This window comes from Ceratotherium simum, chromosome 40 (assembly GCF_057802395.1).
Source record: "Ceratotherium simum simum isolate JZ-2026a chromosome 40, ASM5780239v1, whole genome shotgun sequence".
Classification (NCBI taxonomy): domain Eukaryota; kingdom Metazoa; phylum Chordata; class Mammalia; order Perissodactyla; family Rhinocerotidae; genus Ceratotherium; species Ceratotherium simum.
In genome coordinates, this window is record NC_141939.1 from 9,065,904 (window position 1) to 9,080,477 (window position 14,574).

At 39.1% G+C, this 14,574-nt stretch overlaps 1 protein-coding gene across 1 annotated transcript in view; it reads left to right on the forward strand.

The window, feature by feature from the left end:
* The window catches only part of IL18R1 (interleukin 18 receptor 1), a 34,458-nt gene that overhangs the window by 17,972 nt on the left and 1,912 nt on the right, over positions 1–14,574 (forward strand). Inside the window, 5 exon segments of the mRNA XM_004435868.3 lie at positions 1,153–1,273; positions 4,127–4,266; positions 7,597–7,758; positions 12,171–12,329; positions 14,233–14,573. Coding sequence (XP_004435925.2) covers positions 1,153–1,273; positions 4,127–4,266; positions 7,597–7,758; positions 12,171–12,329; positions 14,233–14,573 — 923 coding nt within the window.

A 14,574-nucleotide genomic window follows, 5' to 3' on the forward strand; every position in this document is an offset into this window, starting at 1 on the left:
ATGTCTGAATATTTCTTTAGCCCCTTTCCTCTCACTCTCCTTCTGATGCTCCAATTATATGTATTAACTATATTCCACGTGTTTCTTATGCTCTCTTCTCTTATTTTCATTCTTTTTGTTTTTTCCATCTGTGCTTTAGTTTTGATCTCAGCCTGAATTCAAGGTCAATAATCGTGCCTTCTTTTATACCTGATCTACTATTAAAACCATTAAGTAAGTTTTTAAATTCATGGTTTTCTTTTTTTTCAGTTATCAAATGTTCATTTGATTCTTTTTAAATAGATTACTCTTCTTTGTTGAAAATGTCCATCTTTTCAGGTACTTGTCCATCTTTTCCTCTCTTTTCTTTAACTGATTTACAATAGCTGTTTCAAACTCTTTATCTGCTAAATCGAATCTCTGGGTCTGCTTCTATTGTCTATTTTTCCTCTGATAGCTCGGGGGAGTCATGTGTTTGTTGCAAGCCTTTCCCTCTAGTGGGCCTTACTCTCCCAAGTACTGTGAAACTGCGGGAGAAATCATTAAGCCTTTGCAGTCTCTGCTGCTCCCCAGTCCCTTAGCAAGAATCCCGCAAGCCCGCGTGGCTGTCAAAATCTCCTGTGGACTCTCTTTTTTCTATGAGATTCCCTCTGTGTTGTACAAACCAAAGCAAATTCCTCCAAGGAATAAAATGGCTGGCTATCTCAGCTTACCCTGGAAGGACTTTTTCCTGACTGCACTTTCAGTTCAACTGTTTCTCTTTGCTTTCCCTGCATTTGATGTCTTTAATTTTTGGCTAATTTAATTTAATTTTTTGTGATTTATCCATTTTGTTTTTCTAGAAGTTGCAGTGAGAGTGTTGGCCTGACACTACCTACTAAATTATATGTTGAAAAGAAAGTCCACTGGCCACCCTACGTTTTAATAATTGATTTAAGCATGAACATTTGAAGAGAAATCAATTCATATTTTGATGATGACTTATAATTGTTATCTAATTTCTCTGCTTTACAAATTTTTTAAAATTTAAGAACAAGGCATATCTGTGTTCTTTCTGGAATGTAGCACTATATTAGCATTATACAGTAGGTTAACATATGTTGATTATATTAATTTTAAACTGGGAAATCTGAGTTTCTAAAATCAGACGATCGGTTGTCAACTTTTACCCAGGAAAAGATGTACAGCTCAACTGTTCTGCTTTGCTGAATGAAAAGGGTGTGGTTTATTGGAACTTCTGGAAAGAAAATGAAACTGATCCTAATGAACATGAAGAGCAAGAAACAAGAATTAGGTATATATATGTGATATATGATATATCTCATGATATGTAAAAGTCATATTGTATCATATATACATGATATAAAAAACACCAGACTCCTGAATGGCTGATAGGATTTTTGGGTTATTATAATTATAATTTACATATTTTATAATTATAATTTCAATACTCTGGGTTGATGGATTATGCAGAATTTTATTGCTGAGATCTAAACTAGAAAAGGCAAGTCAATGAAGCTTTTTAGCATTATCTTACAAAAGTAGCTTTTGGTCAGTCAGAATCTGATGGGGACGGGAATTTTACCTAAGCATCTTGTAAAAGAGCGATTACCTAGGCCACACTTTCTTTGATTTTTAAAATCGTGTTAAGTGCTTTGGTTTTACTAACGTTCCAGAGAAAAGACCAGGTCAGGAGATGGGACGTGTATAAATTAGTTTAGGCCCCTTGAGTGCAGTAGGTGTGCCCAGTCGTGTTGCCCACACATCACTCTGAGACGAGCCGGGGTCTGTAGGTTGCAGAGTGCGTCATCTGTACCTTTCCCTGTGGGGCCTGGTGCAGCCAAGGCCAAAGGCAGGACGTCCACTGCTACCTCTCCAAATCTACATCCTGTACTTTACTTACACACACACCTTTCTTTTTTCTGATTGTTGAAAATAATTCATTATAAGAAACTTGAGAAATACTGAAAATCATAAAAAATGAAACAGTCATTTGAAGACAGTTTTCTGTGTGTTTTGGGAATTTCTCTGATGGGCATGAGCTACATTGACAAGGATACTGCCTCCTGCTCATTAGAGATGGGATGTAGCTTCATTTTGGAACATTTGTCACAGTGATTATCTTTCTTAAAGATGAGCATTAAAAAATTTCATCAAGTATGGAAGGGTCTCCAGAGATTGTCAGATCTAAGTCATGTCTCAAGGAAATACCAATTTTTTTTTTTTGAGGAAGATTGGCCCTGAGCTAACATCTGTTGCCAATCTTCCTCCTTTTTTCCTTTTCTTTTCCTCTCCAAATCCCCAGTAGGTGGTTGTATGGAATAGTTGTATAGCCTTCTAGTTGCTCTCTGTGGGACGCTGCCTCAGCATGGCTTGATGAGCAGTAAGTATGTCCGTGCCCAGGATCTGAACCGACAAACCCCGGGCCGCCGAAGTGGAGTCCAGGAACTTAACTCCTGTACCACCGGGCCGGCCCTAGGAAATATTACTTTAAATTACCAGCCTGCCCCGTGACTTTCATTTTTGGTAGATTGACATGGAGCATAGTGATTATTGCAGCATTTTCCTATCAGAGTCCATTGATGGAAATTAGAAACACAATAAGAACAGATAGAAAAAGCAAACAGGGCAATGGGTAGATATAAATATCTAGGAGGCAGCGTTGGTGTAAAAATTTTCAAGTGATATGCGTATTAATACTTAGATGGCCTATATTCTTCCGTTAAGGAATGGTCAGACTTATTAAAACAAAACCCGCTAAGCCTATGATTATTTAAATGTGTCTGAAAGACTTTGGGTCATTACTGTAATTATTAATGTACCAACACATTCACGTTCTAGTAAGTAGTTATCCTAAGGTGTCTATCACCTTAGCTGCACTTTTGAGTTTTTTCTACTTTTTAAACTTAAAAAAAATATATTCTTTGTCATCATGCTGGCAGCTCTCAAGTCTTGCTAACACTTGTCTACAAGCAAGGTCCCTTCCCTCATCCAGGACCAGGCACGAGATTAGTGCTCCGTGAATGTTGGATCCGCTGAATCACATGGCCCTCCTGCCGTGACATCTTATCCCCAGCATCTGTCCTCCTCTGGGGTTCTGCATTTCACCCTCTGTTGATCTGTTGCTACTCTTTGGAGGCATAGAAGACCAACTCACCAAACTCATCAGAAATGAATCTTCAGCTAAGCTAAGACGGTGGGGAGGTCTTTCTTTAGAGTTGGGTGCTTTTTATGTCATCTGTTTCTGCTTCTCAGTGGTCTTTTGTGCCTCTCCTCTGGATTTTTCATTGATGTTAGATAGTTGATATCTCTGGATTGGTGACTTCTGTACAGAATTATGTTCTAAAATTTGTTTGAGACAGTTGGAAGCTACAGTGGTACCCTGTCCCAGGTACGAGAGACCCCTGCTGCTAGGGGCATGGCAGGTGAGCGACTGCAGCTGGGAGTGCCCGCTGACACAGTGCCTTCAGAGCCTGTCACTGGCGGGGAAGCAGATGTCATGAGCGTTTGCTTTGCAAGAAAGACAGGGCAACTTGAATCCTTTAAGAAGAAAGAGAAAGAGAACTTGTGGCCAATGGTTGTCTCAAGTCATTTTCTGACACTCGCTGAACAGCTTAATTGGTATTTCTCATGTGCCTGGGGGTGTCTGAGAATAGTGCTGTTTTTTTAATCTTATTTTAAATGCCGAACAAATAAAAGTGATCTTTAGGATGGCATGGACAAACTTGATATGAATCTGTATCTAGGCTGCACAATTTGCAGCCTTGTCATAATTGGTGGCGACCTCACCGTGGGAGAAACGCTGAGTAGTTAGGAGAGGAGAAATCGGGAAAAATAATCGAGAGAGGGAATGTTTTCTTGTACTTTCAACTTAGCGTCGTTACCTTCCAGGCATTTTAATTATAGACAGTTTGCAGCAGTGTCCCCAGATGGTCTCAGGAGGGCCACTTCTGTGGACCCTGATGCTCCCCAGAGGAGTCGGAGGTTCCCTGTGGCCCACACTTTGAGCACCCATCAGAAAGGGATGATCCGATGGAGCCCGCAGAACCACTGCCTTTGAGAATTTGCACATATGAATTCCTCTCTCGTGGTCAACACTGCTGGCTATGAACAAAGCCTACCACTAAAGTGTTTTCCTCTCTTGCAGGACTTCAGAAGGCAAAAGTTATGCTTCAAGAATTTTGAGAATTGAGAATATTAATGAAAAAAATCTAAATTTTTCATATAATTGCACTGTGGCCAGCGAGGGAGGCACAGACACCAAAACCTTCATCTTGGTGAAAAAAGGTGTGAGAAACTTTTATTTTTGGAATTTTGTGGAAACTTAGAGTGTTGCTGCTGAGAGACCCCCTGAAGATCCTCACTTCCTCATTTACACCAGGAAGCAAGCTCCTGACAGGGGAAGTGGTTCACCTTGTGGCACAGGCATTCAGTGGCAGAAGGGTGTTCAGCTCTTGCTGGAATCCCCTGTGCCCTGATTCCAAGCGGAGAATGAAAGCACAAAGTTTCTTCCTTTGCTCTCAATCGTATTCCAATCCTATGTAGAATCCAGGGCCCCAGAGCAGGGAGGCAGGTGGATCTCAGGGACACAGATGCTGGTGGGTGAGGGCTGTGGGGGAGGCAGTGAGGGCAGCTCTGGCGCATCTAGAACAACCAGAGGAAAGTCTGCGGCTCAGTGTAGGATGAGACCAATGATACTGGGAGTAATTGCTGCCTCCAGGCTCCATTAGCTGGGCACTGGGCACAGGGGGCCCGTGGGTGTGACCGTTCCTTCAACAAAGATTAACAGAGGCAGGCCGGCCCCGTGGCTTAGCGGTTAAGTGCGTGCGCTCCGCTGCTGGCAGCCCAGGTTCGGATCCCGGGCGCACTGACGCACCGCTTCTCCGGCCGTGCTGAGGCCGCGTCCCACATACAGCAACTAGAAGGATGTGCAGCTATGACATACAACTATCTACTGGGGCTTTGGGGGAAAAATAAATAAATAAATACAATTATAAAAAAAAAAAAAGGGATTAACAGAGGCCTCCCTTCCTTGGGCCAGTTCCTGGACTTGGCGAGTGGAAAGCAGATGGTTCTGATCAACAGACTTTTAGTTTTTCAGTGCCTACCTGGTGGAGCATTCCAGAGTCACTCAGCACCATCCTCCAACAAAACAATACAACCCTGAGCTATTGGCTCAGTAGCTGCTCAGAGGTGCCCGTGTCTGGGGCCAAAAAGCTATGCTTTCCAGTTGTTACTACTCATTCTCAGGCTGGGCCATCAACTCCCTGGATATGTAGGGAAAGGTTAGGATCTGAGAGAGAGAGACAGAGAGATATACAGAGACAGAGAGACAGAGATGAGACAGATACACATAGAGACAGAAAAAGATGAGACAGAGACACACACAGAGACAGAGGGACAGAGAGAGACAGAGACAGACACAAAGAGATGGGAGACAGAGAGAGAGAGAGTGAGAGAGGTAGAGAGAAAGAGAGAAAGAGAGCACTGTGTGGCTTTGGTTAGAAACTGAAGGAGTGGGAGAGAGAGGCCCTAAGGCCAGAAGCTACCCTCTCTAGGTGTGTTATCCTGCTTACCATTTGCAGCTCACCTAGAACACCTGTTCTAAGGCTATCATGCAATAATGATAATAGCTAACATTCTTTGTATGTTTATTATATGATAGGTTCTGTGCTAAGCTCTTACCCTTATTTAACCTGATCTTTACAACAAGCTTTTATAGGTGAAGAAGCTCACCCCACATCACAAACAAGTAAAGATATCAAAACTCAGACCTGATTAACTCTGAAATCTGTGCTCTTATCTTCTGCAGGAATCGTCACAGGTGTCCCCGCACCTTGTGTGAATGGACATGCCTTGGTCCATGCACCTGTGAGGGGGAGGCTTTCAAATCTGTTTTTGTTGTTGTTTGATCCCCTGCCTTGCCTGGATTTTCTGATGACTGCTGGCCATCAGCTGCGTCTCCCTCTTAGATCAGTACATGGCTGTCCTCTCCTTGCTATAGAAGTTTCTCCCCTGATCGTTTCTCCTCCTGCTTTGCTCACAAATGTTGGCTGGGGAATAGGGTCTCCACTCCACCATTATCCCTGGAGGAGTGTGTGCACCAGTGTGAGAGTGTGTGTTTGTGTGTTTGTGGGTCACAGTCACGGATATGTAGATCCTGCAAAGGACCAGTAACTCCCAGGCCTGGCTTTATTCCAAGTTCACTTATTAAGAAACTATGGTTGCTTACTTACATCCTAATAGTTAATTTTACTGGAAAGATCATTCCCAAAAATTGTGCTAAGATGGCAAGAGCTTTATGCATATTTATACTCTTTGACCTAGAAATCCGCCCACCATTAGAATCTACTCTAGGAAAATAATCAGAAACGTGGATAAAGGTTTACGTTTATATTCGTTGTAGCATTACGTATATTTATGAAAAATTGCAACCAATCTAAATATTGGGATATTATGAATTATAATTTTAAAGACCTACTGAAATGCTTGTAATATAATGTTAAGCAATAAAGAATGATTACCATATGATCCCAATTAAGTAAATATTTTTCAGGGAAAAAAGAAAACCCAGAAGGAAATATACTAGCGTGTTAGCAGTGGCCATTACCATATTGTGGGATGGTTGTTAAAAATTACTTTATCCTTGAGCCAGCCCTGATGGCCTAGTGGTTAAAGTTCGGTGCTCACCACTTCGGCAGCCCAGGTTCACTTCCTGGTCGTGGAACCACACCGCCGTCTGTCAGTTGCCACGCTGTGGCAGCGGCTCACATGGAAGAACTAGAATGACTTACAGCTAGGATATACAGCCATGTACTGGGGCTTTAGGGAGGGGAAAAAAAAAGAGGAAGCTTGGCAACAGATGTTAGCATAGGACGAATCTTTCCCTGCAAAAAAATAAATATATATTGTCCTTTATATGCCTCTGTATGATCTCATATTGGCCATAATGAGCATAAACTGAATCAATCTAGGAAACGTAATTTTTTTCCCCAAAGGACACTTTTATACAAAAAATATGCTAAAATTCTCAGAGCTGTGTGCCAGGCACTATGTCAACTACTTTTGTGTAATATCTCATTTAATCTTCCTCCTAAACAGCAACCTATAAGTGAAGCAGAAACTATTATTAGCTTCATATTACAGATGAAGACACTAAGAGTTAAGGGCGTCAGTGATTTTCCTAGGACACAACATAAGTGATGGAGCCAGGTTGCAAGCCCAGACGGTTTCAGTCCAGTGCTTGCTCTCTCAAGACTACGCGCCTCTATTTATGCTCTCAACCCGCTCCTCAGATTTATGTTTGAGTCCCTCTCTATTTTACCTGAGTATCTTATCATCCTAGAGCTCTGACTTCCACAGGTAGGGGCAGACTACATTACAATGCTTTGCATTCAAGTCTCTGAATATCCGTGTACACATTTTTATTCTTTAAAAATTGGAGTAGAAGGATGACTACTCCAGAGTAAAGGCAGGAACGTGGAGTAACTCAATGGAACGTGTTGGGTAGACAACTGGATTAGTGTGTAGGTAAAAACTGACAACTGCAGTGTGGATGGTGGAAGACACTGGTAAAATTTCTTTGATTAATTATTCCCATTTTCTTTTTCTTTCTAGAAGATATGGTTGATATCCCAGGCCACGTCTTCACTAGAGGAATGGTCATAGCTGTTTTGATCTCGGTGGTAGCTGTGTGCGTAGTGACCATGGGTGTCATTTACAGAGTTGACTTGGCTCTATTTTATAGACATTTCATGGGAAGAGATGAAACATTAACAGGTAATGAATGTCATAATGCTAGAATTTCTTATCGTATGGTTTCATTAAGAAACCAAATAAAGAATCATTAATCTTCATCTCATTTTGATTATATTGTTGACGTAATATGTGGTAAAGGTTTCCCATAGGAAACATTGATCTGAACGTATCATCCGTTATGAATCTTGTCTGTGTCACGTTTTCTTGTTCTCATTTAAATGTTGCCAAAAGCTGTTCTCTAATTGTTTCATGCATGCACGCCATGTCCTCTTAAATGCCCTGTGAGATGCCTGAGCCCAGGGACTGTGTATCTGAATGTTATTTCTCACACACCATCTGGGCACCTTGTACAGTGTGCATACTCAATAAAGGTCATTTTAATTGAATGAACTGTTTTATGGTTCATTACTTTAACCTGGCAAAGGAGGCTGCATGGTGTGCCTGCAAGAACCCTGACCTAGAAGCCACGTGACCTGGGTTCTAATCCTCTAGATGTGCCAGTTTTCGTCTACTTCTATTTCTATCTGGTGACTCTATGTCTCAGTTTTAAAGGTGACTAGAAGTCCTCAAGTTTCAAGATAATTACTGAATTTAAAAAAATCAGTTTACTCAATTGCACTTGCTTTTGTTTTCGTGTGCGTGTGTGTGTGTGTGTGTGTGTAGGACACACATAGTTCAAAACACGAAAAGTCTAAGAAATGATACAGTAGAAATTCTCCCTGCCAGCCTATCCCATGTCTGTGTTTCCCACGTCATCCCCCGTGGACAGCATGTCCAAACAAATATGAATATAGACTCTTATTCTACTCCTGTTTAAAAAACAAATCTTGGTGTAGTATGCACACTATTCTGAACTTTGCTGTACTATGGCTTGGATACTCCCCCATATCAGTTTATAAAGTCTCTCATTTCTTTAGAGTTGCACAGTATTTTATTTCTAAGGATGTACCACTGTTTATTTAGTCACCTTTTGATGAACGCTTGTGTGGTTTACAACCCTTTGTTATACAGAAGCGATGTGATGGAGAACTTTGTACAGGCTTTGTTTCATATGTGTGCAGCGTAACCGAAGGAAAAATTCCCCAAAGCGCAAGTGCTGGAAATACAAGGAGTAGATGCAGTTGTGATTTTGGCAATAAAACATTGCCAATTTGCCCTCCACACTACTGTACTACCTACCATCTTCAAAGGATGGGAGTAACTTTTTTTCCCATAGCCTTACCCACAAAATTTTGGATATTTGCCAATCTGATAGGTAAAAGGCTTTATCTCAGTGTAGTTTTCATTTGCATTTCACTTCCTATGCAAGAAAAGGAGCACCTTTTCATTTGTTTAAGACTCATTTGTGTTTCCTTTCTCAAAGTACCCATATCCTTTCCCAATTTTCCTATTGGATAGTTTGCCTTTTTTTTTCTTGTTTATTTCTAGGAGTTATTTACATTTTAAGGAGGTTAGCCTATGGTGTATGGTATGAAATGTAAATATTGTTCCCAGGTTGTAATTTATCTTTTGACTTTGCTTATAGTAGTGTGTTATGTGGAAGATTTTTTAATGTACTCAAATTTATCCTTTCTTTTATGGTTTCTGGATTTGTGGTCATAAGTAGAAAGGCCCTCTTAATCTCAAGTTATAAAGGGATTCTCATATTTTTCCTTTGAGGTTTTTATAGATTCATTATTCATATTTACTAATTTACAAAAATAAAATTAACAAAAAGTTAATTTGGCTTTGAGGCTGCACATGTGTGCGATTTTGCTATGGAGAGAGATGCTGCAACAAACTGGAAGGTGTGTTTCTGATATTTGATGAACGGGTCTCTACTTGCATAGACCAGTATATATCTCAGGATGGGCATTCACTAATAGCTCTCTTTCTGATTTTTAACTAAGATATTTTTCCTCTTCAATTGTGTTTGACCCAATTCACATTTCTTAGCTCTCAAAGTGGCAGTCCATAGAGACATTTAGAGATGTGCTCTAAATCAGCCTTACTTATAGTGTGGCCCATGGATAGAGGCCAGTTGTGAAAAAGACAGAAATGGAGATATAAGTACAAAAATTAAAAATTTTGTAGAAATTTGATATTGCTGCAATATCCAAGAATGTGTTCAGTATTGATTTATGAAGGACTGGAAATGAAAGAAACCAATCAGTCAAAAAAACTGAAATTAAATTAAAACATGGTCATTCACCACACAGTTTGAGAAGCACTGGTCTAACTGACTCCTTGTTGTCCCAAAGATCCAGATGGTTTCATTTATCCAGAACCAAAATAATTATCATTAGCTTTCAAATTCCTTACCAGGAGCACTTTACTTTATCATTTATCAAAGCCACCTACCTTTCATGACCTGGGTTTAAAATAAATTATAATACAAATTGACAGATTTGCTAAACCAAGAAGAGAATTGCTTGAAATAAGGAATTTGAAAGCTAATTAATAGTTGAAAAACTATTTTTTCCTGGGTAAGAGTAAAGCTATATATCACATGTGTTTCGCAGTATAAAGTTGACTGAATTATCTTCCCAGTTTATTGCAATTAGTTACATCCTGATTATAAGAAAAATGTACTTTTTAAAAAAGTGTACTTATTTATTTTTTGCGTCTTGGTGCCTGTTTTAACCACTGACATAGTGACTACACTAATGGAAACACTAGCTCTTACTTATGCTAATAAATAGCTGTATTTCACAGCAATCTAATAGAATTATCAAGGGGACCCACTTACTGATTAAACTAAGAACTGGCTCTATTTCTACCAGCTTCTCCTACCTTTGATATGCATGTAAATTCTGCAATTTTTACCAGAATGTCCTATCTTTCATATGCTTGCAATTCTGCAAAGCACTTGCTTTACATCAACAATAGATTCTGACTCAAAAGGCTGAACTAGAATGCTGTAGGTAGACCTGAAAGAGCTTTTGCCAGAAGCAGAAAGTGTTGTTTTGTGAGCCTGGGTGCTGTTGAAGATATCGGCTGGGCTGTTGAGCATAAATGATGTGGCACCACAAAGAACCTGGACCTAAAATGGTTTCATCCTGTCAGATTCTAATAAAGGACCTGATAATATTTGGTCTTCAACTCAATAGCAAATTCATTAATCCCAATGATAGACCCAAGCACAAATCTAACTCCTCTGCCATCTAACCATTTTCCTGGGATAAGGATAGACCATTCTCCTCCCACTTCCCCTTCTTTCTCTGCCAATCCCAATTAGCATCAATTTATTTGGGACCTGACTCAAAATTTCCTTCTTTCAAAAAGTGTGTCCATTGAGATCACTCCTTATTCTCCCATCAGGTGATTTTGTTTGTCAGTTTCTTGCGTGTTACACTGTCTTGCTTCTGCAGGTGTTGCATCTTTGTCAAGTTTTTCAAGTTGTTGCATTTGTCAGCTTTGTCTTCTCAAACAGATTGGATGAAGGTAGAAGAGGGAAATATATATAATTATTTAGTTACCCAGTTGCTAGAATGGTCTTTGATGGGTAACACATTCCTCTGGAATTTGTCCCTTCAGCCATCTGAATACTGCTTCATTATCAGGAATTAAATAGGGGCAGATGTTAGCATCAACAAAAACTCTTCAAGAAAACTTTTCAAGAGACCAGAAGTTTTCGTGTTGGCAGCTAATATCATATACTATTTTTAAATATCATAGCTCGTGTTCCTATAGCAGATTGTTTCATTTGTCTCTATTATTTCTTCCCACTTTCCAGTGTAAATGCTAAGCTTTGATTTTATCTTCACTTCCCAGGGGGTCATTGCGAGGGTAGACATTGTGATGGTGTAGAATTAAGTGATACCAGTAGAGTAAGCCAAGGAGAGATGCGCTTTCCAATCCTGAAACGAGGGCATATTAGGGCTCCTCAGTCTTCTGTTGTCTTTAAATTCCTTTAGTTCCCTGATCTATATCCTGTATTTCTCTTTACTTCTCTATGGTGTCAAATGGGAGTCAATGTACTTTGGGAGTCAATGTACACGCTTAAAAAAATTTTGCTAATTTGTTGCTTGATTAGCATATAAGGTTTGAGGATGCTATTTTTTATCTTTAATAAAAATTGAGTTTATTCCTTGTTTCTGACCCCTAAAAAATCAGAGATGAAGAATAATGAGTAAAAAAGAATTGTAAAACCAAAGAATATTTGAGGGACCTTGGGAATTACCTAGTTTAAACATTCTTGTTTTATTTTTTAATTTACCTTCTATCAAAAATGTTCTCTTTATTCTTTTTTTTTAACAGGTTAATTGAGGTATAATTGATATACAAAGAACAGCACATATTTAATATGTACAATTTGATGAGCTTGGACACGAGGAGGCTATATTTAACTTTTCTTTTCAGTGATTCTATTCCCATTATTCATGACTTTCACTTAAATTTGTACTTAAACTTTTATTTACACACTAATTAAAAGAGTAAACCTTATCTCCTAGATGGAAAAACATATGATGCTTTTGTGTCTTACCTAAAAGAATGTCGACCTGAGAATGGAGAGGAGCACACCTTTGCTGTGGAGATTTTGCCCAGGGTGTTGGAGAAACATTATGGATATAAGTTATGCATATTTGAAAGGGACGTAGTACCTGGAGGAGGTAAGAAAGGGAATGATATCAGATAGAAAGCTAATGGAGAGACTTTTTTTTAAAGGATGTATAGCTTAGCCTTACAAAAGGCTATCCTGTTTTGCTTGAAAATAAACAAATGAACATGGTCCTCTAACCCAGAAATAACCAGCACGATCGGTATAATCACTAGTGAGAAAGCAAGCCAATGATGCTGCTTCCGATAGTGGCCTGTCTAGGACCCGGTCACAGTTCTCTGAACCTTTGGGGAGAGGGAGCGGGCATTCCATTTTCAGAACTGGGTCCAGAACTGACATTACCATGAGGCATTTATCTAGAAATGCCCCACAGTAAGTAAGAATACCTTTTTTGATAATGTGTTGTACAACAGAACCAGTTTCTAATATAATACGTGATCCTTTGGATTATAAACACTGTTAATTCTTATCAGAAAATGCCTGTTCTTTATTGTGTTGCCATTGGTGAGAAAATTAAAGTAGAAAATAGGAGAGTTGGAAAAGGATCCATGAAAGGATATTGGTGGGTTCATACCATATTTTAGTTATGAATTCAATATTTTTATTAATATGGGAATACAAATGACCATAACACATATATTGAAGCAAATTACAGTTAGAATCAAAGCAATTTAGTAACATTTCCGTGTATTCTCTGAAGTCTTCCAGAGCAAACATTTGAAATCTAGTGTCAAATTATTTTGGATGCTGATACATTAGAAATGATGCAATACAAATGTCTGCATTGCTACCATCATGCATTCACTTATCTAACATTTACGTAAGAGTTCCATCCTTGTGCCAAATTCTGAGCTGGGCATTGAAAATATAGCAGTAAATAAGAAACAATTGTGTTTGTTTCCTCCTATATTACAAATTAGAAAGGGAAAATACTTCAAATTAGAAAGAGAAAATATACTACTGTTTAATAATAAATAACTTCTCAAAGGAATAATATGCCAAATTGTCAGATGCATACAACATTGTGATATTTTTGTGTGTCAGTTCTTTGTGTCTAAGAATACATGTCACTTAGAAAGCATTTCTGCTTGGGCAGAAATGGCTTTATACCAATTTTATTATATTTCCGACATTTTCTAGGAGTCATTTCGACAATGGATTTTTTCTTAGTTCTTAAGTAAAAATAAAGAATGTATATTCAGTGGTAATTAGTTTTGGCTAAAACCTCTATTTGAGAAGCGTTAGAAGTCTAGAACAGAGGTTGGCAATCTACCACCCATGGTTCGGATGCAGCCTGCCACCCTTACTGAAACACAGCCACGCTCATCTGTTTGTGTTGTCGGTGGTTGCATTTGAGCTGCAACAGCAAAGACGAATAGTTGTGACAACGGCAGTATGACCCACAAAGCCTGAAATATTGGCTCTTTACGAAAAAGTTTGTCAACTTCTGGGCTAGAGGAACGGCGGGACGTTTTTTAATCTTTCAATTCTGCTTTTCGAATGCTCCTCCGTGCTGTGGAGAGGCACGATAGTGTAACGGTGAGGAACGTATACTCCAGAACCAGCCCACTTGGGTTCAGATCCTGGTTTTGCCATTTACCAGCTGTGTGACTCTGGGCAAGTTACTTAACTACTCTATGCTTTGGCGTCCTCATTTGTAAAATGGGAGTGATAACAATACTTTCTTCCTTATGATGATTAAATGAGTTAATATACATAAAATATTTAGAAGAAGTTGTGGCACAGAGTAATTGCTAAGTAGGTATTCATTATTGTTTTTGTGTAGATGATTGCTTGTTTTAATAGGCATATAAAATTGAGAATAAATGGTCTGTCTTAAAAAACTTATTAGTGAACTTGAGTTAAATAACACAATAGGACTGTGCAAAATGATTTTATCTCATGCCCACCCTTTCAGTTCTCTTAAATTAATACTCCATATCTTGCATTTGCAGCTGTTGTTGATGAAATCCATTCATTGATACAGAAAAGCCGGAGACTAATCATTGTCCTAAGTAAAAGTTATATGTCTAATGAAGTCAGGTACGAACTCGAAAGTGGACTCCACGAAGCACTAGTGGAAAGGAAAATTAAAGTAATCTTAATTGAATTTACACCTGTCACTGACTTCACATTCTTGCCCCAATCACTAAGGCTTTTGAAATCCCACAGAGTTCTGAAATGGAAGGCTGAGAAATCTCTGTCTTATAACTCAAGGTTCTGGAAAAATCTACTTTATCTGATGCCTGCAAAAGCAGTCAAGCCATGCAGAGACGAGTCAGAAGTCTTGCCTGTTC